General features: G+C 45.7%; 1 protein-coding gene across 1 annotated transcript in view; it reads right to left on the minus strand.

Annotated features, from left to right (window-relative positions):
• The window catches only part of LOC138514720 (collagen alpha-1(VII) chain-like), a 1,453,166-nt gene that overhangs the window by 1,031,949 nt on the left and 406,215 nt on the right, over positions 1–15,002 (minus strand). Inside the window, exons 17-19 of the mRNA XM_069630120.1 lie at positions 12,688–12,819; positions 3,752–3,898; positions 1,114–1,233 (exon numbers count right to left, since the gene is read on the minus strand). Coding sequence (XP_069486221.1) covers positions 1,114–1,233; positions 3,752–3,898; positions 12,688–12,819 — 399 coding nt within the window. The remainder of the gene's footprint in view (positions 1–1,113; positions 1,234–3,751; positions 3,899–12,687; positions 12,820–15,002) is intronic.

The following is a 15,002-nucleotide window of genomic DNA, read 5'->3' on the forward strand; positions in this document are numbered from 1 at the left end:
GGTAAGCACATAAGGGCGAGTGGTGGCAATGGCAAACAATTTCAGCAGTAATTTGCCAGATTTACCACCAAATTATCACCAAACTCGTAATGACACAGAATGTAACTTAAGAAGCGGGGGGCTCATTGATATGAACAGTAAGGATGTGAAATTAACTATCATACTCAGCCTGACGACATTTCAGATAGTGCAAGAGCTAAGACATTGATAAGGAAGGGAGGGGGAGCGTGGGAAGGAAATGGAAACAGACAGGTGACTACCGTACTAGGCCTGACAACATTTCTGTTAGAGCCGGAGAAAAACAAAAGGTACAGAAAGGGAGGGGAGGAACAAAACAAGCGACTATCGTACTAGGCCTGACAACATTTCAGATAGTGCTGGAGGGGGGAGGGGCACTAAGGGGAGGTGGGAGGAGATAGACGAAGTTGTTATCATACTAGGTCCAGGGACAATTCTGATAGAGTAAGTGCATAGAAGAAAGTAAGGGGAGGAGATAGGAAAAGGGAGAAGGGATAGGGGGAGAGAACAGAGAGTAAGCAGTCAAAAAGAGTGGAGAAGCAAGAGGGGAGAGTGAATACATTGTAGCTTGTCCATTGGGAACATGACAAACTAGCGATGAGACTTTTGCAAACACTGTGGGTCCGATTCACAGAAGCGTTTTATAATGATGCAATCCCATAGGAAAAGGCTCTGTGATTCAGGCCCTTTATTGGTAATGATTAGCCCTACCGCCGAACTCCCAGGCGCTAATAGCGCCGGATCACGAGTTCGACGGTAAGGTTAATCCCCATTCCCTATTGGGCTCAATGGGGAATTTTCGCGCTCTTACCGCCAGCGGATTTACCGCCGACGGTAATAGCACGAATTTTCAGCGGATTTCCCCCCAGCTCAGAGCTGGGGCGAAATCTGCCGAAGTCCTGATTTGGCGGACCCTTAAATCCGGCGGTAATAGCGATTGGTGCCCTTATTAATAACACATTTCACACACACAGACACATATAAACACATACACACATAAGATGCAATATAAATTACCATTCACATGAAAATGAGAAAACAGGACATTGATTTCAGAAGGCAAAAAATCGAAAGGGTCAGTCAATGTCTTCTTACCAGATGCCAGGCGCCATGTTAATAAGTAGGCCGTAGCGCCTTCCACGCTTGTCCAGTTCAGTAAGGCGCTGTCCAGTGTTGTTTCCTGAACTTCAAGCTTCTCAACTTTGGGTAAGTCCACTGGAAGACAGAAAGAGGGACAATACAATGACAGCTTATTGACTAGGTCCCCAAATCAAGAGTACGTGCTCTGCGGTGAGAGAATCCCCAGATGCAAAGTTTCAATTGGCAACACGTGTCGTTAGGAGAGGAATCTGTGAATCGGAGGTTATTTTTTCCATGGTCCATGCTACTGTTAGGAAGACCGAAATATGAATATTAATATTATTATTATTATTATTATTAGCAATAGCGCACTGTTTGCAAGCGTGGTTGAGAGAGTTCAAACAGACCTTTGCAAAGTCGAACACCTCGCAAAAGATCCTCAACAAACCTAAGCCTTCGATACACAGGTAACACGCATGCACAGCTGCGGCCTGACCATAGATTGTTGTTTTTGGTGATTTATATAGTGCTTTAAATGTGATTTATAAAGCACATACAATACGAAGAAAATCAAGACTGGATGCTGGGCTGCGCGCAGTGCAGAACATCATTGCACCACTACTCAGATTGCTCAGATATCAGGTTTATTGGGCAAGGCGGTAGCGGGGGGTTCCCCAGTCAGCCAAAGCTCAGTATAAAGTAAATACAGAGTATATTACAAAAACATAAAGAGTCTGATTCTCAAAACTTTTTTGGCAGAAGTGAGGAGATGCACTAGCCATCTCCTCGCGTGCGCCAAAAAAAGTGTCAGCCCAATTCACAAAGGGCAATTGAATGAGTGCATCTTAGATGCACTCATTCAGATACCCTTTTATTCCCCTTTGCACATTTGCGCAAATAAGGGGGCGTTTCTGAGCATTTTAAAGCACATCGCAAATTCGCAAATTGGGTGCACTTTAAAATGTCCAGAAACTAGTGTCTCCCCCTGAGCCTGTTCTGAACTTGTCATGATTTGTTTTTGAAGTGTGACAGCAGCAGCTTAAACCATGGCTGTCTCACTTGCAATCGGGAATGGACATGTTTTTCTTTCCTTGATCCTATCACCGAGACGGGCCCTTTAAGGGTCGTCTGTGTGAAATCTGTTGCCAGAAACCATGTGGAGCCAGGAGGCAGCAAACCAGAAGAAAACAATACAGTAGCGACAAGCAAAAAGGAAGCAGACCATGGTGGTTAGCATCAGGAAGTGGTGGTAAAACAGCCTTACGAAGGTCCCAGCACATAAGGTCCAAATCAACAAACAAGTGGAGCCATCAGGGGGATGCAGCAAGCCCAGCGTTGACTTCTAGCAACAGAAACTCCCAATCTTAAGGGGGCCCAGACCACTGCATCCAGCCAGGATGGCCAGATGAGGGCACCACTACTGCAATGGCTGGTTAAGCCAGCCCAACAATCACAGGAGGGGGAAAGGTACAAAGAGGTCAGGTGGCCAACCAATAACTCAGCCCAGGCCACTTCCTCATGAAGCAGAGTCTATGGACCTATACTGGTCTAAACCTGTAAAAAAACAATATGGAGGTTGCCATGTTGGTTCAAAAAGTGCAGCCTATCTCATTGTACTCTAAAACAAACAAAGTCCTAAAATAAAAAAGGGCTGAGAGCAGTACTTAAAAGAAATACATTGGTACCCCAATGACCACCAAAACAGTACATTGGGCTACCACTGTGGTAAAACCGCTTACACCCTCATTTGTAAAGCCAAAACTAAAGTAAGGAGGAAGGATAGCTCAGGGGAAACGTGTTTGTCTTGGAACCAAGACAACACAACACAGGTTTGAATCCCGATCCCACGCTTATAAATCATTCGCAGATATTAAGTGTGTTATAAAAGAATAATTATAATTATAAAACTGCCACCAACCTACTCCATAAAACCAATTTAAGGTGTAGAATCACCATAGGGCTTAAACGGTTTGCTTACGAAGGACTTTCGGGAATGGGAGCCTTATAGGCTGCACCGGAGAATGCACTCTAAAAGAGTGAAAAAGCATTGCAGTGGCATGAGGACTTCAGAAGAAGCCCAACTGACCATAAAAACAGCTCAAAGATCTAAAATAAAGAGGGTTCGGGGGAGGGCATAGCTCTCAACCATTTGTGTTGCAAAGGCGGGTGAAATCACCCGATTTTGTTTTTGGCGGGTGAGACGCCCATTGAAATGAATGGGAGTGCTGGAGGCTTGGCGGGTGAGTCAGCCTTTTACAAGGCGGTTGACACCCGCCAAAAGCGTGTGAGTTGAGAGCTATGGGAGGGGGAGTTAAGAGGACCAAAAAAGTGTCCCTATTAACCCCGAAATAGGAATTCTGTCTAATCACACGACAATGGATTTATATAGCAAAGGAGCATGATTTGGGCAACATGGAGTCTGGGAGCCAGACTGGTGATGAATGATATAGGTTCCTATCTCGGCTGATGGTCATAGCATCCATTTTATCAGGTTCCTGTCAGTCACCCATGCAAGGTTCATAAACGATGGAACCCAAACTCTAGAAATGGCATTCACAGATGTTTCAACCATTTCACCGAACGCAGTCTCAGGCTTGTCTGCTATGTTAGATGCTCCCAGGACAAGCTCCTCCCCCTCCTCCCCTGTACTCACACGTTTTGGCAGTGAGGAGCACAGGGCTCCCCTCGCGGCCCCACACCATTGAGGACACGCGGATGGTGTAGGTCGTGCTCTCCTCAAGGTTGGTGATGTTGTAGAACGTGGTGTCAGCTGGAACAATGTGTGAAACTTCAAGACCACCTACAAATAAGAAAACAGAATGGTTAGATTACACAATTCCTACACAGCCAACCATAATGATAAGGCGAACGCAGACATGAATGTGGAATAAACACTCATTATGAGATGCGGCAGTAAATATAAATTCTCCCTAACCATTGACTTCAGCAATAATAATGAGATTTGCAGGCCGTACTAGGTGTTAACAGCCTGCAGCCTAGGTCAATAGACCCCATGGGGGCAGTGGGTCATTACCACCCAGCGTGGTTCGTCAAATGCAGCATTATTTCTATTGCTAATCGCCAAAGTGCTAATGGCCATGCTTTCACCCAAGAAGAAGCTATAATAAATGGTATCCAGTCATTGCATCGAATACAAAGCATTGAATGCCAAAAGCATCGAAAAAAATGCATCGAAAAAAATGCATCGAATGCATTTTTTTAGAAGGTAAAGGTTTTATTTTAAGCATAATGGGTTTTAAGGGGTAGAAAAATAGGGGTTGTGGGGGCCCATTAAAAAAAAAAGAAAAAATGCATTCAATGCTTTATTTTCGTTGCTTTTTTTAAGATGCTAAGGCATTCAATGCTTTGGCATTCGATAAAATCACTGTAAACCATATTAGTATCCGGCGAGGGAACAATCAGAATGAAAGAGTTATTCTGATTGGCCCTCGCTGAGTCGTTACCAGGCCAGGAATCCCTCCATCGGGATTCCACGGCCTTTGTCCCCGACGGGGGGGCGTGGCAGCCCCTCAGCCAATGAGGAGGCTCGAAGCGGGGCCATCCCTCCTCCGACCTCCCTGCCCTTCCTACCTCACTTACCTTCTATGCCTTGGTCCCCGGCGGGGGAGGATGAAAGCCTCCAGCCGTGTCAAGACTCGGAGCGGGGCCATCCCCGCTCCAAGCCTCCACATGGCTGGAGACTTCCATCATCCCCTGCCAGGAACCCAGGTACGTTTTTTTGTTTTTTGTTTTTTTTTTCCTTTCCCCTCCCTTCCGCCCTCCCAACCCTTACCTTCTTTTTTTTCAGGAGCGGACACGCTGGAAACGCTTCTGTTTCCAGCGCATCCACTCCCGATGGCCGCCATGGAAAGGGAAAACGGACTCCCTTTTCCCTTTCCATGGCAGACATTTTCTTTGACGTCTTTTTAAAAAAAATAAAGCTTTTAGTGCCCCGGTCACGCAGTTTTTGCGGGCCTGGGTACTAATAGCTATATGCCCCTCGCGGCGGGGGCATTACCGACTCTGGTCCTATAACTATGGGCCCCGGGGCATTACCTGTGTCGGTAATGCCCCCGCCGCTCGGGGCATATTACTTAAATAAATACCAATGCTATGGAAATGGCTGCCGGGACACCAGGGGGTGCTGGGCCTCATCTATTTCCATGGTGGCTGGTGAGGAGTGGTGGAGGTGAGCCAGGCAGCACTGACTGTGGAGAACAGATAAGCGGGCGGCAGGCAGAGGGGCAGAAAGCAGATTGAGTAGTGGGAGAAGGATGATTTTCTTTGGATCATCAGCGAGAAAAGTGCCTGGTTTCTGGCCTTTTTGAGAAAGTTAAGCTCATTAGTCTCGATCTGTCCCTTAAGGCCACTCAAGGATGGTGAAGAGGGGCAGCTTTGCCAAGACCCATTGGCACTTCCACTTTTGCCTTCCTGTGACCTGTGGCAAATCTACACAAAGCATTTTGCCCCCAATTTGACTTACTCCTGGTTGAACAGGAACAAAGTGCTACAGGACAAGATTATTATATTTTGTGTGTGAATGGTTTAACCCTCATTGGCACTGCCGAAAAATATTTCCCTTTTGGCAACTTTCCCTCCATAGTTTCGATGGAACCCCGATCTTTTTGCTTTGCTTTTGAACATGTTCTGAGTTTTTCAGTAAAACCTTCAGCTTCACTTCCCCTGGCCTTTGCTCATTTTGTTATGGGGACACATATCACTCCTTCAGACTGTCAGTACTAAGAAACGATGTTTCCCTTTAGACCTTTTACTTTTTGTAACTTTTTAACATTGCACCAGGGACGTCATGAGGGGGGTGGGCAGGAGAGGCAAATTGCCTGGGTCTCGCGCTTGAAGGGGGCCTCGCGGCACCCTCTCCTACATAGAAGGCAGCACAGTCTACCCGTGTCCATTATTCACACGCGAGGGTGGACTGTGCTGACTTCTATCTGCCCCTGAAATGATTTTGCTGTTTGTTGCAAAGCCGTTTGGCTCCGCAACAAACAGCAAAATAATGGGAGACAGCAGGGCTCAGAAGGGAGCTCTGCTGCCTCCCGTTATTCAGCTGACAATGTGGACATGCTGCCTAACAGGAGAGGACTCCTCTCCTGTCAGTCAGTGTGTTCGGTTGCTCAGCTTGAACCCACTGACTGATAGGAGAGGAGTTCTCTCCTGTCAGACAGCATGTCTACGTGTCAGAGTGAGTGCCATCCGGTCCCCCGTGGCTGCTCGGGGGCTTTTCAAGGGTGCATGGAGGTAAGGTGTTTTTTATTTTTATTTAAATGTGTATATATGTGTAGTATATATGTGCATTTAAATTAAATGAGTATGTATATGTGCATGAATGTGTGTGTGCATGTTGGTGTTTATGTTGTTGTCAATGCTGTGTTTGGTTTTATGTATGCATGCATGCAAGGAGTTGTATGACTTGTGGATGAATGCATGGGTGAAAGTGTTGTATGTGAGTGTGTGCGCCAGCCCCCACCCCTAAATTTAGCAGACCTGCGGGCCACTGCATCAGAGGTGCACCTAGGCTAAATTTTCGGGGGGCGAGGGAGTGGGACTAACAGTTCAAATGTTGGGAGGGATGCCAAATTCAGAGCCTGTGGGGGAGGGGCAAACATACTTGTGTGGGCACATCTAATATCTTTCCACATGTGAATGAGACTATTCTGATGAAGCTTTAATGTTACAAGCAGCTAACTCTCGACCTCATTTCTGAAATGTCACACTTAAGGACTGCTGTGAGAATGAGATGTCTCATGTTACCCTTCCAATCACTCCCCTGGCATGCAAGTGCCAAGCCCACATCACAATTTCAATTACCTAAAAATGTATGTTTATGAATGCAAGTGCTAACAGTGAAATGTTTTATGTTAGTAATTTCAGGGCCTTTTAACAATGAAGCCCAGGCCCCGTTTAATGTCTGTGTCTTGTTCCATCTGGCCACAGTTCTGTTGGTCAGCCCGATAGGGGCTGGATGACAGTTTTGAAAGCGGATAGTGAGTGGGGCCAATGTGGGGCCATTAAACCCATTGTGCTGTCGGTCTCCCCACTGAGGGATGGTGTCTGGGTCTTTCAGCTTTTGCAGTTGAAATGGGCCCCCAAGCAGCTGCCCTCGTGTTCGCAGTCTTATGACACAGACATCTACTGATAAGCTGCAGCTTTTAACCACCTCACTGTATTATTTTGACTTAATTATTGATTTAAGCACTCCACAGGTCCCTTGGCTTATTCTTCCAATCTGTAAGGTTCTGGGATACCCCACAAACATTGCAAAGAAATGGGCCCCCACCAGCCCTGACACATCATCAACCAGCCCTGCTCCCACTTCCCTCCCAATGCCCTGAGCCCAGCTAGGAAGCTGAATAGCAATGTCACCTTCCCTTTGGCCACTAGTCGTACCTTTCACCCCAATTCAAAGGATCTTTACTTTCATAATGCTATGCTAATCTCTGGAGAGGTGGGCCATCTAAAAGCTGAGACCAGAAGTTATGACTTTGGCTTTATCAAAGTTAGTCTGTTGATATCGTATGGATAGGCATTTTTACTCTGCATGTTTGATGCTGCTGCCACTCCATGACGAGAGCTACGGGCTGGTGACACTTTGGGAGAGGCCTTCTGCCTCAAAGTGGGAGTGTTTCAGCCCTTCCAAGCCAGGGGCTGGCTCTGCCCAAGTTGCCAGGTCGAGTCAACAAAACCCAACATTTCGGGAGAGGGCTAGAGCCGGATGCGCTCAGTGGTGTTGCACCCTACGTGTCTTTCACTGAAGTCCTGTTAAAAACAAACATTGGCAAAGCCAACAGTTTTGGCTTCTGCATGAGTATTATGCATTTGCCAGGCACTGCTATTAGATGCCCAGGTACTCAAACCAGTTTGCACCTGCTACCATCAATGGCCAGTTAATACCAATACAACAGTGCCTTTACCATGCCTACATGAAAGCCCAAACTGTTAGGATTGCCAATGCTTGTTTTGCTTTACCCATGTTGCACAGGACTGTGCATCAAGGTTAAAGCAAACATACTACTTGGCTAAATTGACCCACATTGAAATGAGACCAATCGAGCCATTAATAACACTTATGGTACACAGTCAGCCTGTACATACTTTCTGTGGCATGGCATGTTTACTGGCTAGGACGGCGTACATGTTAACAATGGCATATATTGGTGCAGTCTGCATGTACCCCATGGGAACAAACCAGCATGAATATATCTTTATAGTAGCATTTGTTGTGTGCAAGGGTGGCATGAAATGTATTAGAAAATGTTCCTGTGCACGGGTGGTGACTTGCAACTTTGGGTTGTTCCATGTGCTTCCATACAAAACAAATTGCAAACTACATGGATTTCTACAAAATTTTACAAAGAAAGTGCTGTAAAATGCATAAGTGTAACCCAATGTTTCAAAAATTTTCTTGGGAGTGACAAACCCCCTCAAATAACCCTTGTTTGTTTTGGGCACCCTCACTGTGCTCTACCGATCCTGCATAGTTGGCACAAACATTTAAGCCTCTTCAGTTCAGAAATTCCCCAGCCTCCACTTAACATCATCCAACTGTCACTGCGTATGCTGTGTGTTTTAATGCACAGACAGGGGCAGGGTGCTCCTTAATGCTGGCATCAGGCACCACATGCTGTCATGCCACCCTGTATAGGTTTAAGCCTATGATACAAAGGTTAGTCTGGCATAAAACCTTTCTTCAGTAGAGAAATCTAACTTTGCTCTAGTTGATGTGCAGTTGTAGTAATAAACCATATTTTGGTTCCTCCACACAAACTCAAGGGGAGATTTCTCTAGTCCCCTGTTTCCAAAGGCGCTGCTGCGGGCCCAGTGCTTAACATCAAAAGGGGGCCTCATCAAATGTTTTGCCCCGGGCCTCACCACATCTTGTGACAGCCCTGCATTGCACACAGCATCTTACAATGCAGTGCAATGTGGATACATTTGTATCACACTAGCCTTTTATACTTGGGATTTTTGGTTACTTTTATATATGCCTAAATACAAGCTGCTAGCAGCAATGATATTGTTACAATGTTTGTGTTGTTCTAGTGTGCACATTTGTGTTTACCGTGTATGGCTGCTAAATATGGTAGTGCGCTAAAATGGCAGTGCCACAATATTTTTGCTTTTTTTCTTTGCCCATATTGTTGTTTGGCCTTCTTCCTGCCTTTCCTGGTCAAGACATCCCACATGCGGTCATGCACTTGTTTGGGAAAGCTGCAGACTGTGGGGGCTAGTGATGCCTTTGTGTGTATGTGGCCCCTGAAGGGTGTGGGACAGATGTCAACAACTCTGGTGCCAGTGAGTCTAGGTGTGGGGCGTGAGTGTATCCAATAGTAGACGCTGATTGGACAACTACTGGCTATTTGAAAGGTGCAGATCCCTACCATTGGTGGGCTTGGACTTGCTTCCAGGCTGGAGTTTGGATAAGAAGAGAACTCCTACATCCATTTCTTCATATCAGAGTTGGAGCTAAGCATCCCTCATAGAAGGACAGCTCACTGAAGATCTGAAAAAGCCTCCCAAAGAGGCCCAGCATCTCTGGCCCAGCAAACCCCTGTTGGACTACCTCATCTGCCAAGGCCCCATGCAATGCTTCAACCCCTGGATTGGTGGGAACAACTAGTCTCAACATGTTCTCAAGGATCCAGCCACCCTGAGCCTTCAGAATTGTCCCTTAACCACCCAGTGGACTGATCAGCTCTCAGAATCTGAGGATAATTCCTCTTCGATCTCCTCACCTGGGTCTTCCGAGGATTCCTCAGGAGATTCACTCTTCTTCTTCTGTCACCCGGATTCGGGTTTCTTTTCTTTCTTCTTGAAGATATAAGGGTGAGCTCCTCCAGAGGCCACTTTGCCTGAATGAGCAATAAGCCATGCAGTGGGCACTCTAAGGAGCCAACCCCTGGCCAGGGAAAAAGCCTTGTGGCAGAAAAAAACCTGGAGATACTATCCCCAAACTTGAAAGTTTTTTAGTAGGTTTATCGCTGGGTATTGAAGTAGAAGATTCACCATGCAAGAGGGGATGAATATGCAGTAAACACGGGTGAAGGTGAGAGGTCTAAGGAATCAGCAACAATAGGAACGTGAGAGACTACTGCAGCGCTTTGAGAGATGACAGCGGAGCAAGAGGGGCACAGCTGTGCACAGGGAGGAGCCAGCGGGAGAGGGAGGACACCGCTGTGCATAGAGAGGAGCCAGCAGGAGCAGGAGGACACCGCTACGCACAATGAGGCAACAGCAGGAGCGGGACAAAAAATTGGCAACAAACAGAGCGAAATAGAACAAGGATGGATACGAAAACTATGAGCGTTTTACCCCAAGAAGGAACAAGGGTTGCAAAGCTCCGAACGGTGAAAGTGACGCCAGTATAAGCACGCAGCAGCCATCTTGGAAAAGACTAGACTGCTGCACAGAATTCGGACGGGAAACATGGAGGAACCTAACGGAGCCGCCAACGCTTCCACAGGCTCCAGGGCTGATTTATGGCATTAACTCTCCAGTGGGCTACCTCACTAGAACCGTCACTGTTCAACCTTTTCAGCCAGAACTTAGATTGTTGGCAGCTTTTGTTATAAGTCGCTTACCTGATGAATTTCAATCTCCCAGTTCAAGTGATCTTGTCCTGGAAGGAATACTACAACCGCACATGTACACCTACCGTCATCTGTGTATGGTGGCCATCGCTGGAACTCGCCTTCCCCCATCCTGTGAAGTGTCTTGAAAAGTGATGCATCAGTGCCATCTGAATTTCTCCACTGCCAAGGGTTGCACTCTGCTCCTGGACCCGACCAGAAGAATCCTTGCAGCCGCAACTCCTGGGCATCTCTCACCAGAACCAACGGCAGGGAATCCAATCTCCAGCTACCCCCATTCTACCCATCCAGTCCTCTGGGAAAATTGGAGTCAGGGAGGGTAAATAAATGCAATGCATTTGTCTCCCCCTATGCTACGTAGGATAACAAGTCTCTTTGTATCCTTCCATTTCACTGCTTTGTGGTGGTTGAATCTGAGTAGAAAATCCTGAAAGATAAGAACACATTTTACTTACCCAGTTACAGTGTTGCATCTCTTCTTTTGGACAGTCACCAACACATGTAACCTACCTGCTACAGATAGATTCTGGGGAGAAGTATTATGACATTTGAGCACACTGACACACTGACACACTTCTTAGGTACTGGACTTCTGAAGCTAGGGAATAACACTTGCAACCTGGTTCCATTTAACTGCATCACATTACTCACCTCATTCGTTTATTTAAATCATTGAATGTATTTTAAGAATTTATGGTGACTGTATACATCTTTATTATTGAGTGTTGTGCCATATTATCAACTTCTTTGCTGTTTTAGTGTGTGTTGAAGGCCTAGAACAAATACTGTATTTTTATAGAATCCTGTCTAAATTGAATTATTGTGTGCTTCACTGTGTAAACTCATTGTGGGCCCCTGACCTCACTCACACTCTCCTGAGAAAATCTTTGAATGCTCTCCATTGCTACCTTGATTGGGTTTTGGCTAACCTCTCAGAGTTCCCCTATTCACTATAACTATGGTGGCCTCCTAAAATCTGTCCATCAAGTTAGACTTTCGAAATCCATCTTAACAAATTGGTGGTAAGCGGTGAGGATAGGGCCTTTGGTACTCCAGTGTTGTTCTCTGGTGTAATACTATAATTCGATTACACAAAACACTGTGATTTGAAGTTATTAGTTGATATAACAGTTGCCTACTCTTTTTAAATACAGAATATTTGCTTGCTGCTCCCAAAGTAGAACATTTTAAAAAGTTGTGTTTAGATAGGGAATAGCCTCGACTGCTCTCCATTGCTACCTTGGTTCTGTTTTGGCTAACCTCTCCGAGTTCCCCTCTGCACTATAACTACGGCGGCCTCTTAAACTCTGTCCACCAGGCCAGATTCCAGAAATCCATTTGAACAAAAACCCTTTTTGTGTATGCAAGGAGTGTCTGGAGGTACACCCCCTCCTACCCATCAATACACAAGTAACCATTTTATTATCAAAATGTGTTGCAAATTGCTTTTTTTGTTTAGTAAAGTAGCCGCAGCTTGCACAAGACAAAGAAAACTCATTAGACTGCAAACCTACTTTATAATTTCATGGGAGATCAACTTGACTTCACAGAGAGAAAATGTGTACCACCCACTCAGAATTACAGAATGAAAGCCACTAGTCCGGCCAGCCTTCAGATTGAACATAACTTGGTAATATGACAGGGGTCTGAAACCTTTGGCTCGCAGGTTGTGGTGTACTACAACTCCCATCACCGCCAGTCATCACAGTCAATGGTGCGGGGTCATAAGAGTTGTAGTCCAAAACACATGGATAGCTGCACATTGCAGGCTCCCAGCATAGGAGAATGATAGGAGCTTTGGCTGCAAGAGGTTGCAAATTAAAATCCTGTACAATCCTGTACAGTGCCCATGTCAATTCTGCCATGATCGTGTGTTCCAAGCCTAGAACATGCTACGATAACATGAGATGAGGAGAATACTACGCAAGCATCAGTATGAGTGCTCCTTACCTTGTTTCCTTCAAAATGTGATGCAAGTACTTACCGTAGAATGGGGTCCATGCAATCTTATAGTCAGTAATGCCAGCGGGCCTCTTCCACGCCAACTTCAAGCTGTGAACCCCAGAGTCTACAATCTTCAAGTCTTGTACTGGCTGGATCTGAATGGGGTTTGAGTCTGTAATATAAATTAATGTACATCACATCCAGTAAAGGGGATCCTCTCAATTTCACCCAAATGGCACACTACGTATGATCTGTAAATGTTTCAAACAGTCTTACTCTGGACAAGCTAGCCAAGCGCATTCCGGCTAGCTGCTCACATATGCCTCCTTCAGGCCTAAAGCAGCCAGTGCCCAGTCTAGGTGTCCACCCACCAGACTGCACACATACAACTGAAATCCCCAGCACCACACCTAACGCTAGGATGCAACTACCACTCGGCAATTACATCAGCTGCACACATATCCAGTGCGCCCACACACCCTACGACACTATCTCTCTCTACTGAAAAGAACTACATTCCCGAGGGCGTTCAACCTACCAGCGCTTTGAGGTCATACCAATGATATATAGAGCGCTATATAAATGGCAAGTAACATAACATAACATAACAAATATAGAAGGGTAAAACAAGCCGGTTCTTCTAAATAGTTTTATCCCTGCAGCCTTCAAGTCACAGGCTTGAATTTGGGCAAGGCAACCCAGCCTTTCTACTGTCAAAAGTGGATAACAGGAATGTGTCTGAGTTGGGTAACAGATTCTATAGCCCTATGATGCATCAAGACTTCAAGACTGGTGGAAAGCATAACACAGGTGATGCTATTATTATTATTATTATTATTATTATTATTATTATTATTATTATTATTATTATTATTATTATTATTATTATTATTATTATTATTATTATTCCCCTCATAAGCATATGATAACCTTGCATAGGAATTGATTCAGCAAACCTGCTATAACTCAACACAAGGATGGGTTGTGCGTTAGGGGTCTGTGAGCTCAGTTCTTCCAGTTCTTGTCTTCTGGATGTACGTGGGTGCATTGCTAGCAGAGAAACTAAGATAGCGCAGTGAGTTGAACCCTTGCTGCTGAGAAATGTGTCTAATGTTGTGGTGCAAGTTCAAAACCTGTCAAAGCCGACTCAGGTCTTGTGCACCCTGATGCCTTCATGTTGCAGCGCGTAATAAAGGTTCTATGTGATATTACTGAATTTTAAAGAACAAACACAAACTAGACTGTTTTTTGGGGCCTTTTTTGGGTTGGCTTTAAATTGCAGCAATATGACATACATTATGGTGGCACAACTAGCACCAATGCTGCGATGGGCGAAACCAGAGGATTATAAAGGATGGTGCAGAATCGAACAATCAGTCTCATCCGTCCCCCTAATAGCCCTCTTGAGCCTGAGCAAAGAAAACCGAAACAACAGAGAAGCTCTACTAGAAATGACAAAATGGTCTCTACTAAGTTGTGATAAAGCCCGGAAAAAGAAACGCATTCCTGGTGGACTGAGCCCATATACGCCATTGATGGGCAACCCAGACTTCACACCGGGTCTCCAGCGGGGATACTGGGTGGGCTGGTCAGGGGCAGAAACGACGCATTTGAAAGACATGTACAAAGACGGCACTCCATTGCTCTTCACAGATTGCCAGCTAAAATTCAATATAGGGGAAAATGAACGCTATAGATATGCGCAAGTCAGGCACTGGATTACCCACCCAACAGTGAAGATAGTGAAGAAGGCAGGCATGAGAACGCCATCAGGCCTAGAACTGTCGCTTCAAGAAGGCAATATGGCGAAGGGGGTCTCTAGACTCTACAAACTCCTCTCCAATGACCAGCCAACGGACCATCTCGCATACAAAATTAATTGGGAGAGAGATATGCAAGAGTCACTAACGGAGGAGGAATGGTCCCAAATATGGGCATGTGCACACGGCACCACAATAAAGGAATCTGCGTACAAACTGTGACTCAGTTGGTAGATGTCCCCAAACCGCATTCACAAAATTGCAAAGTCTTACTCACCAAACTGTTGGCGAAACTGTGGTGAGAAGGGAGACCTGTTCCACATGTGGTGGACGTGCCCTAAAGCAGTTGCCTACTGGAAGGAAATACTAAGCTACATAAAAGACATCTCAGGGGTGGATCTACCGAGATCTCCGAAGACAATCCTCTTAGGAGTCCCTATAGAAGGGAAATATGCGATGTCAGGAACGACAGCTAAACTCATCACCCATCTACTATCAGCAGCTAGAATGACTCTTGCACAAAATTGGAAAAACAAAGAAGGTCCAATCTCAGCATGCTGGTGGGTTAAGATTTGAGGGGTGATGGCTATGGAGA

This window comes from Ambystoma mexicanum, chromosome 12, assembly GCF_040938575.1.
Source record: "Ambystoma mexicanum isolate Mex_15411 chromosome 12, UKY_AmexF1_1, whole genome shotgun sequence".
Lineage (NCBI taxonomy): Eukaryota > Metazoa > Chordata > Amphibia > Caudata > Ambystomatidae > Ambystoma > Ambystoma mexicanum.